We start from the raw sequence: 14,575 nt of genomic DNA, 5'->3' as shown, positions 1-14,575 counted from the left end.
TCTTCCATTGCTTTTAGGCTTAAAAATTCCTCCTCTCAGCCAAACATTATATATATAAATTTTCTGTATGTAGAATATATATTATATTCTGTTATTATACGAGGGCTGTCCATATAGTATCCAGCCATGTAATATGAAAAATAGTATTGACGGTGGCTGCATACTTTCTGGACAGCTGTCATATTCTTACATTCTGACATTATACATATATTCTATATAGAATATTTATTATATTCTTATATTCAGTTCTTTTTTATTGGTCCAACCTTTTTATTCAGTTTTTAAGTACATCTGTAATTTATTTTGATATATAATGTAGAGCTGTTTTTCGTTTGTTTTTTCCTACTGATTCAGACAGATATGCTTGCCTACTGTTTATTTCAAGCCTAGCAGGAATTAAACTTGGCACTGTCAGAAATTTATATATGGCACTCCTTCTCTCCAATACACACACAGCCTTCACAGACAACCCCCCCAGCCACCCAAGACATTAAGATTTTGGCCACTGAGTTGCAGCTGGGAGCCCCACCTCTGCTGCTGTGGAGTTCCCAGCACCAATCTGCAGACAGCCCCTCCCCAAGACTGTCTGTTCCTTCTCTGGGGAAGGCAGTCCAAGTTAGAAGCAGGCATTGGTGCCTCTACCTATTGCTGGAAGAATGCCAGTATTGCCAGTAGCCTTTGGTAAAAAGGCACCCTCCCTGCCTCATGGCTCTGGGATAAGCACAGCCTTTACCTTTTTGAGTCAAGAGGGTGTGAGTTGCGTCAGAAAGGGCCCTGCTGATTTCTGTTTTCAATTTAGATCCACTGGCATTATAGTAAACTGAAATTATTCCTGGTTTTCTTATAGGTTAAGTTATCATCTTCATTTTCCCTGCTGATAGATATGTTTAACTATTTGAATGTTATGGTTGTTATTTTAATTAAAAATTAGAAAAGTGAGTCCTAGGTCCCCAAGCTCTTATCACAACCTTCCTTGGGAATCCAGCTACATTTTTAAAATACCATTCTTAGATGTTAACAATGTTTTACTCACAGGTAAAGAAGAAACCACTGAAACATCCACATTTAGGAGTTCTGAAGACACTAGTCAAGATCTAACGTCATCTTCAGACAAAGGTAAATTAATATTTGGTCGATTTGGTTCTCTTAGATTATGCTTTTAAAAAACACAATTAGCTCCTTCAGAATTTGAAGAAGAAATGTGTGATTTTTTTTAAAAAAAGCATCTTTAATACCCAACTTATGCTATATTAAAGGCTACTCTATTATTAATATGAACAGTTGGACATGCAGGAACAGACACACACACAAAAAATAGCACGTGGTATGTTGTTTTGGTGAAGAAAAATATTGGGAAGACGGATGGTCTGTCTTTCTGCTCTGCCATCCCTGACATGTATCTGCTATAATAATTCACAAGATGGCTGTCGGAGCTCCAGCCGTCATGACAGTGTCTCTAGTAGGAAGAGGGAAAAAAGCAAGGGACAAAACTGTCCCTTGCATTCAGCTGAGTCAACTCTCTTAAAGAGAGGATAGGAAGACACACACACACACACACATACACACACACACACAAATTCTGCTTGCATCTTGGACATCCAAACAATAAGGAAAGTTGGGAGATGTAGTTTTTTAGCTAGGCACATTGCTGGCCTTGACAAAGTCAGGGTTCCGTTACTAAGGAAGAGGAGAATGGCTATTGGGTGGACAGCTTGCAGCTCCTAGCATGTTTCTCTCTTTGCTGGCTATTTCTGCCTTGGCATGCCCCCTGCTCCCATGGCTGCAGGAAGATCATGAGTTCTTGACTCTTCTGCTCTGGTTTGCCAGGAATTGTGGCTCTCTCCATCCTCGAGAACACGTTCAGGCAGGGAGGGCAGCAGACACCTGCTCTTTCAAGGCCTTTTTGTGGTTTTCTGGGCTAGGATCAACTGGGCTGCAGTAGAGACCCTGAGAGATGAAGCCCTGCCTGGGGCAGCAGCTCAGAAGCTCAACTGCAAATCCAAAGGTAGAGGAGTCAAGTGGAGCTGCCAAGCTCCCTCTCATCGGAGGGATGGATAAACATTTACATCATGATGCAGCCTGACAGCCAGCTCAGCCACACAGGGAGACACTTCAGGACCAAAGAGGGCAAGAATCAAGTGTAACACTTGAAAAACCAGCCTATGCCACCTTTCCCCATCCCCTCCAACTTGCCTCCCTCCTGTTCTTTTACCATCCCAGGTAGTAACTGGAAATATTTATCTTGTTTTCTGACTCATTGTAGATGCTTGTGTTTTCGTTTGATGCCTGGAATCCTCTGGTCCCCACCTTTCAGCATTGGTTTTGACTCCTGCCTGACAGTACTTTCTTCTTCCCTCATTGGTTTCATTCTGGCGCACTGGCTTTAAAGCACTCCTCTGATAGTTTGCGATTCTGATTCCTGACTTAATATTTCCTCTCTTTAGTTTTATTTCCCCCTTATTCCAGCATGTTGTGCAGTAGCACAAAAGTAATACTTTCTTGGGTCAGATATTACTAATCATGTTTTATCGCAAATGGCATTGTCCACTAAAAGTATTAATGGCATTAATGTATTAACTTAATTTACTTTAGTTTTAGTAGAAGACTCAATAGAAGAGGTAACTGCAAATCATCCAGAGGTGCTTTCTATGATTGAGGAGACTGTAAAAATAGTACAGGATATGGACTTTGAACAGCCATATGAAAAATATGCTGAAATCTTACAAGAAGTCCTCAAAGAGGTAAAAAAAAAACCCAGTTTGTTAATTTTTATCATTGATTTAACTATAACTAAGAAAATGTTCATCTATTATATGTATAATTATTTTAGTTTCTTATTCTACAGTATTGAAATTTGTAGCCTTTAAATTCATGTTATTTTGTAGTCAACATTGTTATATGTAAAGTACCCTAGTGAAAAACTGCTGATGTTCTTTGGTAAGTTTTCGGTTACGAACAAAATTATGTAATGTAATTTCATGGTTTTGAAATTAATTCTTCATTAACTTTTATTGTTCTTGATTCAGTTTAGTTTGTTAAAAGATGGTGTACATGAATCCAGTACCAAAGTTAGATATTTCATCTATTTAGTCATGGAACAAGACAAATTTTGCTCCATCATTAATTAATTTCATCCAATCAGTTTGAACGTGTGTTCATAGGGGAGGTGGGTGGACACATGAGTGATGTTCCAGTCTAAATGGAGCCAGTTCTACCATTAGCAGGCATCTCAGTACCTCTCAGCTGTCACACTGAGTGATGAAAAGCAAAAAGGAAGTGACGGATGTTGTCACTAAAAAGGCAAGCTGGACTAGGACCTTGCTACTCAAAGAGTGGGCCATGAACCATCATCCTGGAAGCATGTTAGAAATGCAAACTCTGGGGCCGAACCCCAGACCTTCTGAATCAGGACCTGTACTCTGTGATACTGAATAATATATAGCAAAAATGTATTGTTATATTCATTTAATCCTGCTTTTAACTTTTAAAATTTACCATTTTATTGTTTTAAACTCTATTTTTTTTGCTTCTGAAAGTCAGAAGAAGCAAAAAGATACTTGTTTAAGATCTACAAAAATTACGTATCAAGGTAGCATCCTTGACTTGTTAAGCTATGATGGTGATATCAGTGTGCAATTTCTCACAGGTAATGGAAGAAAACAAGGATAGGTTTTCTGGTGCCCCAAAACAGGGAGGATGGATTGTGGACAACTGCCCTATTGTAAAAGAACTATGGATGTTCATAGTCGAGAAAGGAATTATACCTGATTTGGTAATCTACTTATCAGATACAGAAAACAACGGTTGGTAAATATTTATTATGTAAATTTGAAAGTGAAGTTTTTATTGCTGATAATATTTTTGATTAAAATATAGAATGGAAAACTCTCCACCCTCCCTAGATGCAAATACCATTCCAGCAATCCCTGCGGGACCTAGGGGTACACAAAATGAGGTTTCCATCTACTGAGGAGGTGGCCAGGGATAAGTACTGATACGCTGAATGTTCTAGCAGGCCCTTGTAATTGTTCTTTGAAGCTGAGAATTTCAAACACACACACACACACACACACACACATACACACACACACAGAGTCAGCAGCTATAACTTCTAAATGAACAATATGTAAGACTGAGGGCAAAGACTATATATTCATCCTCCTTCACTTCAAGTGGTAAAAAATAGGTACATAAAGATAGCAGAGCTAAATTTTAATTATTCTGTCATTTTGCCTCTTAAAGAAATATGTTTGAAATGAGAATTTCCAGATGAAAAATATGTATACTACTTCTTTTCATGTTTTAGTTATTTAGACTGTACTAATATATACCTTTTTAAAAAGGATTTAAGATGATCTATAAATATTTTAAAGAATCTGAGCTCTATTTACATTCTTTGGATATATTTGAATATAGGCAGAAATAAATTTTTGTGTTGATTTCCAAAATATATTTCACTCTATTTTATAAGCTTTGAAAATAATATTCTCTTTATCTGTATTTCAGAAAAATGTTTACTTAATAGACTGTATTTGGAGAATAAATCTGAAATTGATGCTCAGATTTTAGCAAGATTATTAGATGAACTACAAAAGAAGAAAAAAGAGGAAGAAGAAGCAAGGTAAAATCTGCCTAGAATGATAAAATAGATGAATGTATCTTTTATAGCTGTTAAATATCTTCTTGGGATTTACACTTATGAAATATATTTAATATCAAAATGATAATTTATTGACTTGGTCTGATTCTAATTAGTTCTAAGAAAAACAGTAATTTCACTAACACTTCCAGAATCTCCAAAGTATGCAGTTACAGATGTTTTCACAGTCTATATCAAACTTGTCCTATTAATAAATCAAGCATCTATTCTCCAAAGACACTGTAAAAAAATGAGCATGGATAAGATACATATTTTTTTTACCAAATTATCTGTGACTTAATTTTGTTATCTAGTATCTACAAATTGAAGAAACAGTATGATAGGAAGTAAATGAAAATATACTTGTGTGATATGACTAAAATCCAAAGCCTAAGTTCCACAAAAGGAAAGAACAAGACTCGTTATTTATATTGGACAGGTTTAACATTAAGGGCTTATTCTGTCATCTGCGTGTAATAAATAACTTTTAAAAATGTGAACATATATTTATCTGTTCATGGCAGGAGTCAGTATTAAATTTTAATAGACTATAAAGTCCTTCAGATTGAAGAATAAAGTATAAAAAGTGACTTAATTTGCTAATTGTTCTTCCTTGGTGAGACATGCTCTTCAAATACTTCACATTTTAATTTGTCCATTGAGATTTCTACTGTTCAAAGTGATGAAAGCCTAGACATATAATAACTAAATTTCTCTATGTAATCCACTAAACTTCCTACTAGTGATGATGGCAACTATAGCTTCCTCAAATGATATTTCCTTCCCCCCTTCAGATATTAGCAATATGAGCTGAGATTTAGGAGAGCTCTTTAAACTAAAGAAACGATGAAGCTGGGAGGTGGGTAATTGCAGAGGTGCGGGGAGGTTAAATAATATGTAAATGTCAGAGGAATTTTTTTTAGTATTCATTATTCATTTAAGCTAGTCATTCCTTTAGGAACTTAACATAAAAATATGTGAGTATAATTTAGCTAAATTAGTTGATAAAATTATTATTTGATATATTGACTAAAAAGTATTTTAATTCAGACAATAATTACAAACTTATTATATTTAGCTTTTAAAACTTTTGTTACAAATGGAACTATAATCTGCTAGTGTTTAAGGAAAACTTAATTTTTTTTTGGTGTATAAGAAATAGTCAAATATTTGAGAACAGATGACAATCTCAATATAAATGTAAAATGAAGCTTATGTGATTTCTAGACTGAGAATCTACTATATTTTAAATATATAAAAAGTATATCTATAATTTTTTTAAAAAGAAAAAGATATCTTCCCTACTTTCTCCCAACTCTACCTTCACCTCTCTTTTACCATATGAAATTTTTTGAGCTATTTCTATAATTAATTTTTACTTTTGATTCTAAATATTTACATCTTTACAAACTTCTTAATGTCACGTGCCCAGATTGAACCAGCCTTTTCAATGTTTTTACATGTTGATTTTTGAAATTCAACATGAGTATTTCAAACCAATTTTTTTCATATACTGCAGAGAATGAAATCTAAGACAGCGTAAAAGAAAAAAAAGTGGTCAGAGACTCATTTAAAACCTTTACAACTTCGTTAGAAGAGAGATAAACTTAACAGGATTAAGAACTACATCTTGGGTCAGATATCTAAAGATATGCCACATTCTACAACTTTTCCAGCATCAGTTTCCAAATGTGCCAGTCAAATGGGAAGATACTTTCTGTCATCATTGTTTGTCTTTGGATCTTCTATCCAAGTGGTTTGTAGAAGTTTTTAATAAGTGGCAGCAAAGTTCCTCCTCATATCTGCTCAGGTCTTAAATTAGCAGCAACCTACTTTATCTAGATTTTGGAAGGAAGATCTCATGAAAAGAGATATTGTGGGGTCAGTTCCAGACCACTACAATAAAACAAGTCACATGAAATTTTTGGTTTCCCGGCACATACAGAAGTTATTTATGTAGTCTAGTAAGTGGGAAATAGCATTATATCTAAAAAACTGTACATATCACATTTTAAAAATACTTTATTGCAAAAAATATTAACAATTATCTGAGCCTTTAGCCACTCATAATCTTTTTTGCTGGTGGGAGGGTCTTGCCTCTATATTGATAGCTGCCAAGTGACTGATCAGGGTGGTGTTTGCTGAAGGTTGGGGAGGCTGTGGCAATTCCTTAAAATAAGACAAGTAAGTTTGTCTCATCTATTTACTCTTCCTTTCATGAAAGATTTCTTTGTAGTATGTGACTCCATCTGAGCTGTTCGGTGACTGGGTGCGTTTTCAATGAGCAATAATACTTTAAAAGGAATCTTTTTTTCTGAGCAGTAGGTCTCAATAGCAGACTTAAAATATTCATTAAAGCATGCTATAAACAAATGTACTATCATCCAGGCTTTGTTGTTCCATTTATAGAGCACAGGCAGAGTAGATTTAGCTTAAATGTTAAGGGACCGAGGATTTTTGGAATTGTAAATTAGCATTGGCTTCAACTTTAAGTCCAGCTACATCAGCTCTTAACAGGAGAGTCAGTCTGATGAAGCTTTGAAGCCAGGTATTGACTTCTCTCTAGCTATAAAAGTCCTAGATGGTATTTTCTTCCAACAGAAGGCTGTTTCCTCAACAATGAAAAATCTATTGTTTAGTGTTGCCACCTTATCAATGATCTTAGCTAGATGTTCTGGATAATTTGCTGCAGCTTCTCCATCAGGACTTGCTGCTTCACCTTGCACTTTGGTGTCATGGAGATGGCTTCTTTCCTTAGGCCTCATGAGCCAAACTGTGTTGCTTCAGATTTTTCTGCTGCAGCTTCCTCACCTCTCTCAGCCTTCATAGAATTGAAGAGAGTTAGGGCTTTATCCTGGATTAGGCTTTGGCTTAAGGGAATGTTGTGGCTGGTTTGATCTTCTATCCAGACTTCTAAAACTTTCTCCATATCAGCAATGTCTGTTTCACTTTCATATCATTCATGTGTTCACTGGAGTAGCTCTTTTAATTTCCTTCAGGAATATTTCCTTGGCGTTCACAACTTGGCACAAGAGGCCTAAATTTTGGCCTCTCTCAGCTTTTGATACACTTTCGTCATTAAGCTTAATCATTTCTAGCTTTTGACTGAAAGCGAGAGACGTGGGACTTTTCCTTTCATCTGAACACTTAGAGGCTATTGTAGGGTTATTAACTGGCCTCATTTCAATACGGTGTGTCTCAGGGAATAGGGAGGCCTGAGGAGAGGGAGAGAGACAGGGGAGTGGCCAGTCAGTGGAGCAGTCAGGACACACACAACACTTATTAAGTTTGCCATCTTGTATGGGCGCAGTTTGTGACACTCCGAACAATGACAATAGCAACATCAGTGATCACAGATCACCATAACAGATCACTATAATGAAAAAATCTGAAAATTGTGAAAACTTCCAAAATGTGATGCAGAGACATGAAGTGAAATTTTCATATGCCACCATCCAGAGATAATTACTATTGACAGTTCGAATATGCTGTTGGAAAAATGATGCCAATGGACTTGCCTGATGCAGGATTGCCACAAATTTGTATAAAACGCAATACCTGTGAACTGCAATAAAGCAAAGCACAATAAAATGGGGTATGCCTGCAAAATGACTGCCCACTCACACACACGGTCAAAATGGGGAAGGAGTTCAGAAACAATATTCAGTAGTCTCAGAGGTTCGAGTCATGAACAAAGAGAACTTGAGTTACACCAGGACTTCAGGCTGGAACATAGGATTTGGAATACAGTGAGAGAACACCATCTATTAACAGGAAACAGACCTGCTGGGAGAAGAGGTATAGTAAAGTCTTCTGAAGAGAATATATGTAACCAGATTTTAAAGGAAGGCAAAATGGACACAGAAAACACTAAATATGAGAGAATGACAGTTCTAAGGAGAATTGTGGCCCCAGCATGTGCTGCTGATACCAATGAGCTCTTCTGTACTTAACTAGTCCCCTATTGGGGAATACTTGACACAGTTATTTGGTATAATTTTTAAAAGATACAGTCTATATTTTTATACATGTTTCTTTGTGCAGTGATGTGCTTATTTCCTACACATAGAATTTCTAGGTCAAAAGTATACATATTTTAATTTCTAATAAATATTGCCTTTCTCTATCATTTCACTGACTCTCCTTATACTTTTCTTCACTATTGTTAAGACAAGTTTAGTGCTTCAACCCTAATGAAAAACAAATTCCCACCAGATATTTAAGTTTCCATATTCTAGGTCTGTTTAAATTTCATCATTACTGTGTTAAAAAGAAAATAATTTTTTTTTCTAATTAGAAAGATAAATTTACAAACTTTCTGTTTATTCAATATAGAAAAAAATTTTAAATGCAAAAAAAGCTAAAGAAAATTTAAAATTTTCATATGCCACCATCCAGAGATAGTCTTAACAGTTCGATTGGTTTTCTTCTAGTCTTCTAATCCTCATTTATATACATTTTAAATACAAATTTAAAATTGTATACAAATACAAAATTAAAATTGTATTATAAATACAGGTTTGGTGGGGTTTTTTTCTTTTTTGTTTTTTGTGAGACAGTCTTGCTCTGTTGCCAGGGCTAGAGTGCTGTGGTATCAGCCTAGCTCGCAGCAACCTCAAACTCCTGGGCTCAAGCAATTCTTCTGCCTCAGCCTCCTGAGTAGCTGGGACTGCAGGCATGTGCCACCATGCCCAGCTAATTTTTTTCTATTTTTAGTTGCCCAGCTAATTTCTTTTTGTTACTTAGTAGAAATGGAGTCTTGCTCTTGCCGGGGCAGGAGGACTGTTTGAGGTCAGGAGTTCGAAACCAGCCTGCCAGGGTGCTAGGATTACAGGTGTGAGCCACCACACTTAGCCTATAAATACAGTTTTATATTCAACTTTTTCACTTAACATTATATTGTGAACATTTCCCATTTAAATAAAGGAAAAATGCTACGAATCCTCCCATTTGCCTTTTCAATTTAGGATTAGGTAATCCTTTATTAATTTTGACAGCTTTCCTAATTAATGGCCAAAGTTTTTCAAGGTATAACATTTCAGTTTTCCTTACCAAAAAAAAAAAAGTTCTAAAAATTAACTGGTCTCAACAAGAGTAATTTAAAAATTTACATTGTAAAGTAAAATCTGTAATGAATATTATAAACAATTTACTCTTTACTTTTACCACTATAAGCATTTACTCCTATAATATTGTGCGATATCTGAATTTCCAAAGAGAATTAAATTTTGAACCTTTTCATTTCAGAAAAGCCACAGAAGAGGCATTGAGAATAGAAGAACAAAATCGAAGGCTACTGGAAACTATGGATATGAAAACAAAAGGCAAACACAGATTGATATGACTAATGATGTGTCACTGTATTGTTACTGCAAGCAGTTGCAGTATCTCAAGTGCTTTATAGACAGGGTGATAATGTTTCCCAGTTTGCCCATGAGAGCCCAGGTTTATGCATATGGTCCTAAAGTATTTATAGTACTACCTTTTATTCTCACAGTGTTCCAATTGGGATAATAAATCACATGGCCACTGGAGCAGTGGATTCATAGGCAAAACAGTCCCCATACAGATACCTACTCAGGCTCCTCTATGAGGGATACACAGCAGAGTAGCACACTCAGTTTGTCTCTAAATGGTTGCTCTTGTCACGGCTGACACATAGCTGTTGGAATTACTTCTATTAGAAGGGTCCTGCAGGAGCTGAGAAAGCAGCCGAACTCTTACTACACACCCATTGTCTTTTCACTTGAACTTTCATCTCCATTATAGAAGAGATTACTCTGTTTCTTTTAAGACTGGAGTTCTCAACCTGGGGTCCTTGGGTAAAATTCAGGGGTCTGTGAACTTAATGGGAAAATAACTCCAAATTTATTTTCACTAACCTTTAATTGAAATTTAGTATTTCTTTCAACAAGTAATTAATATAGACAGCAACCCACAATAGTATCAGCAATACCTTGATTTTATCACCAATGGAATGAAGATATTTTCATATCACATTATAGTTTTATATATCTTATTTATATGCTTATCGCTGTTCGAAAATGATGATAGTTATTGAACCAGCTGCTAGTTCTTGTTCTTTAACACATTAGTGAGAATGCACAGATTTCCTATAGCACAAAATTTTTTATATCTTGATAACTGTATGTCAACATAATTGATTTCTTACATATTTTATGAATTTGAAAGCATTATTCTGAGAAGGGGTACATAAGTTTCACTATACTGCCGAAGGAGTCCGTGGCTCAAAAGAGTACAGAGTGTCTGTTTCAGTTTTCCACACTGTGCAACAAGCCACCCCAAAACTTCACAGTGTGAAACAATGACCAGTTCTATCATGCACATGATTCTTTGGGTCAGGACTTTGGGCAGTGTACAATGGTAATAGCTTTTCTCTGCTCCCTGGGCACCTCGGTTCTGGCTTTGAGCAATCCACCTTGGAAGTGGATACTCCAGCCCCAGTCACGCCTTCAGATGACTGCAGCCCTGATCGAGATCTTCACTGCAACTTCATGAGAGACCCTGAGCCAGCACCATCCAGCTAAGCCACTCTCACATTCCTGACCCACAGAAACTGCAAGGATAATATGTCATTATTATTGTTTTTACCACTAAGTTTTTGGATCATTTATTATGAATCAGTAGATAACTAGTATAACTCATAATTAACAGTCAAAATCCCAGACAGTTTAAGGATCTTAGAATACTTTTCAATCCATTTTTGACTTATATGATACACAGATTATCCATTAGGGCTCTAGAAAAAAGGATTTGAACTTTTTACATTTTTCTGCATCATTATATAAATTGTTTTTTATATTATGTTTTATAATGTACCTGATATGGATAAGAATACAACCTATATACACATATTGGAGGTATATGATACATTATTTTTACTGTAAGAGATATGCAGTTGAAAGAAGTTTTAAGTTCCTTCTGTAGAGCACATAACTTCATCCCAAATCATAGTAGGATTTAGCAGATGCTGCTTCATCCTTGTGTATATTACCATAAAATCCTCCACCTAACACAGAAAGATTTACCACATTCCAAGTTACTTGGAAACCACATCCGCTGAGTCCTCATTTAGACCTGCATATGAGAATACTTGAAGATGCTTTCTTCTTGGTGCATAATCATCCAGATTTAGATTAAAATTCAGATGCCAGAAGTATGTCACACCACTAGAAAGTGATTCTTGGAGGTATTCATTGAGGAAAGGAATTCTCCCAAGAGTCCAGAAAACAAGCTCATTTATTTTTTCATATCATTTTTGCATAGGAAGTATCTTGTTTTCCATTTTTATAAGAATATTATGTCAATTTCATAAGTGTACGAGAGGAAATTAGGGAGATGGCTTTTTGGACACCACCATTCATGCCATTTTCTTCCTGAAAGACTTCCAAACACATGTCCACTTAGTGGTCATCAGCAACTACATAAAACTCAGAGTTATACTTTTTAAATTTGTATTTAACATGTTGATCCACATACTACATTATTTATTATTTTTAATTAGCTATAAGAAAATCCTCATGCCTGTAATCCCAGCAACTCAGGAGGTCAAGGTGGGAGGATTGTTTGAGGCCAGGAGTTCAAGACCAACGTGGGCAACATAGCAAGCTCCCATCTCTAGAAAAAAATTTTAAAATTAGCCAGGCATGGTGGCACATGTGTTTAGTCCCAGCTACTCAGAAGGCTGAGGTGGGAGGATAGCCTGAGCCCAGAAGCTCGAGGCTGCTGCAGTGAACTGTGATTGCACCACTGCACTCCAGCCTGGGCGACAGAGAGAGAGCCTGTCTCTAAAAAAATAAAAGAAAGAAAGAAAATCAACCATTATATACATAGTCTAGCCCAATAGAAATATAATATAAGCCACACATGTAACTTTAAATTTTCTAGTAGCCACATATTTTACATTCAGTTTTTCATACTCAATCTTTGAAATTCATTGTATATATTATACCTACAGTATAATGGACTGGCCTCATTTCAAACACTCAATAGCCACATGTAGCTAGTGGCTACCATATTGAACAGTGCAAACCTAGTCATTCCTTTATTAAATGGACATTGGGCTGTTTTCAGTTTTTTACTGCTAAAATACTTAGAACTGCTATCCATATTTTCTGTTTTCAATGACGGGTACCTTAGGCTGGGACTCACATAGCACTCTGAGCAGGTGACTATCATCCTTTACCACTACATTTTAATAGATATAATATAGAGATAATTTATCTGTCTCCCCCATTAAGCCACATACTCCAGGAGGGCAGGGACCATGCCTTATTCTTTGTTTTGGCCTTAGCACTATTGGCACCCAATAAATATGCATTGACTTAAACTGAATGATAATTCATTTCTTCTAATTTTTTCTAGAAGCTGAAGAGCCTGTTGAGGCTGAAGAGGAGAGTGAAGGTGAGGAGTTTGAAGTTCACGAGGAGCCTGAGCCACCTGAGATATCCGAGGAGACCAGAGGGTCATTGGTACCTGACGAATCTGAAGTACCTGAGGTCCCTGAAACAGGGCATGATTCAGGTTAGACTTTATGAAGGGCCAAGTCCTTAATCCCACTCGTGTGCATTGATGTGCTTCTATGGGTGCACGCGCATGTGCATGTGTGTGTGTGTGTGTGTGTGTATTAATAAAATGGAAGGTGGCTGAGAGTGAAGAGATGAGCCCCTAGGGAGCCGCTCCACCCAAATCCCACAGTGTAAAGTGTGCAGGAAAGGCGAGTCTGCTATGCCCCATACGGGCACTCAGGAGAAGGGTAGGCTATGTAATTTGCGGGGCATGTTGCTCAAAAAACAGGAAAAAAATGCCACGAAAGGTACCAATATATAAAGCTTTTTCCTTTCTTCCAAGGTCTTTCAACTTCTTGTGATATTTTTTGTTTGCTTCTTAATGTCATTCCCAGTAAAGAAAAATTTAATTTTTAAATTATTAGCATGATTTTTATAGTTCATCTTTATGTTGTGCGATGACATTTTTAGATGCAACTATAAGAGCATTTAACTCACGTGCAGAGTCACCAAAATTGCACAATTTGTATTTCGCAGCTCATATGTGTTTCATTCTTACCAGAATATTAAGTTAGTTTTGCTGCACACAACTGACTTGACTTTTTATTTCACTTCGTAACATGCACCTATTCTCCAGCACTCTCTGCCTTTAGCTGACCACGGATTGAGGAAGGACTGAAAGGAAAAGGAACCCTGGAATGCCCTATCTTTTCCTTTCTTATGTCATCATTTTTAGAGTAAGTGATTGGCTAATGAAGGAAAGTAATATGAGCAAGAAAGGATATGACGGGGTTCCTTGTTCCTTTGTGTTTCTTTGTATGCCATTATTTACTTTCTGCATTTGAAGCGTGTTCTAGTTCAAAAGCAAAGCATGATCTCTCAGGCTGTTGGCACTCCCCGTTCTGCCCACTCATTCGTTCTCACACCTACACAGCATGGGTCCATTGGAATTCTGTGCTTGCGATGGGGCATCAGGAACATTCATGAAAATGAGATGGCATAGAATGGCAAACACATGTCGTGCGTAACCCATTTGTTCACATGCATGGGTCACACGTAGGCTCCATTGTTCCATTGGAGTCCCATTGGACTTGGCTTACAAAACATAAGTTCAGGGGAAATTATTTTGAATTTCAAAATGATAACCAAAAAGCATTAAACGAAGTGGGAAGCCCTTGAAGTGACCCTGGCAAACCAGGTCACATACTCATGAAACCAGCCCTACTGTAGAGGTTCAGTTTGGTGGGTGAGGGCAGGGCCAGGATCCTATGGCCAGTGAAAGTCACTCCAAAGACTAGAGATTAGGCTTAAAACAGCAAGATAGGGTACCCCACTGTGGTGAGAGTGAGGCTCCTAAATGCTTCCGAGCACTGTTAGTACTGGGTTAGAAACTAATCCTACAAACTAA

The 14,575-nt window shown here is 36.7% G+C and overlaps 1 protein-coding gene across 1 annotated transcript in view; it reads left to right on the top strand.

Moving 5' to 3' along the window:
• AK9 (adenylate kinase 9) overlaps positions 1-14,575 on the top strand; it is a 102,423-nt gene that overhangs the window by 44,039 nt on the left and 43,809 nt on the right. Inside the window, exons 15-20 of the mRNA XM_045544168.1 lie at positions 1,036-1,116; positions 2,593-2,741; positions 3,647-3,803; positions 4,507-4,621; positions 9,887-9,963; positions 13,025-13,183. Of these exons, the coding sequence (XP_045400124.1) occupies positions 1,036-1,116; positions 2,593-2,741; positions 3,647-3,803; positions 4,507-4,621; positions 9,887-9,963; positions 13,025-13,183 (738 nt within the window). The remainder of the gene's footprint in view (positions 1-1,035; positions 1,117-2,592; positions 2,742-3,646; positions 3,804-4,506; positions 4,622-9,886; positions 9,964-13,024; positions 13,184-14,575) is intronic.

This window comes from Lemur catta, chromosome 2, assembly GCF_020740605.2.
Source record: "Lemur catta isolate mLemCat1 chromosome 2, mLemCat1.pri, whole genome shotgun sequence".
Lineage (NCBI taxonomy): Eukaryota > Metazoa > Chordata > Mammalia > Primates > Lemuridae > Lemur > Lemur catta.
The sequence above is the reverse complement of the archived record's forward strand: the minus strand, read 5'-3'. Positions and strand labels throughout refer to the sequence as shown.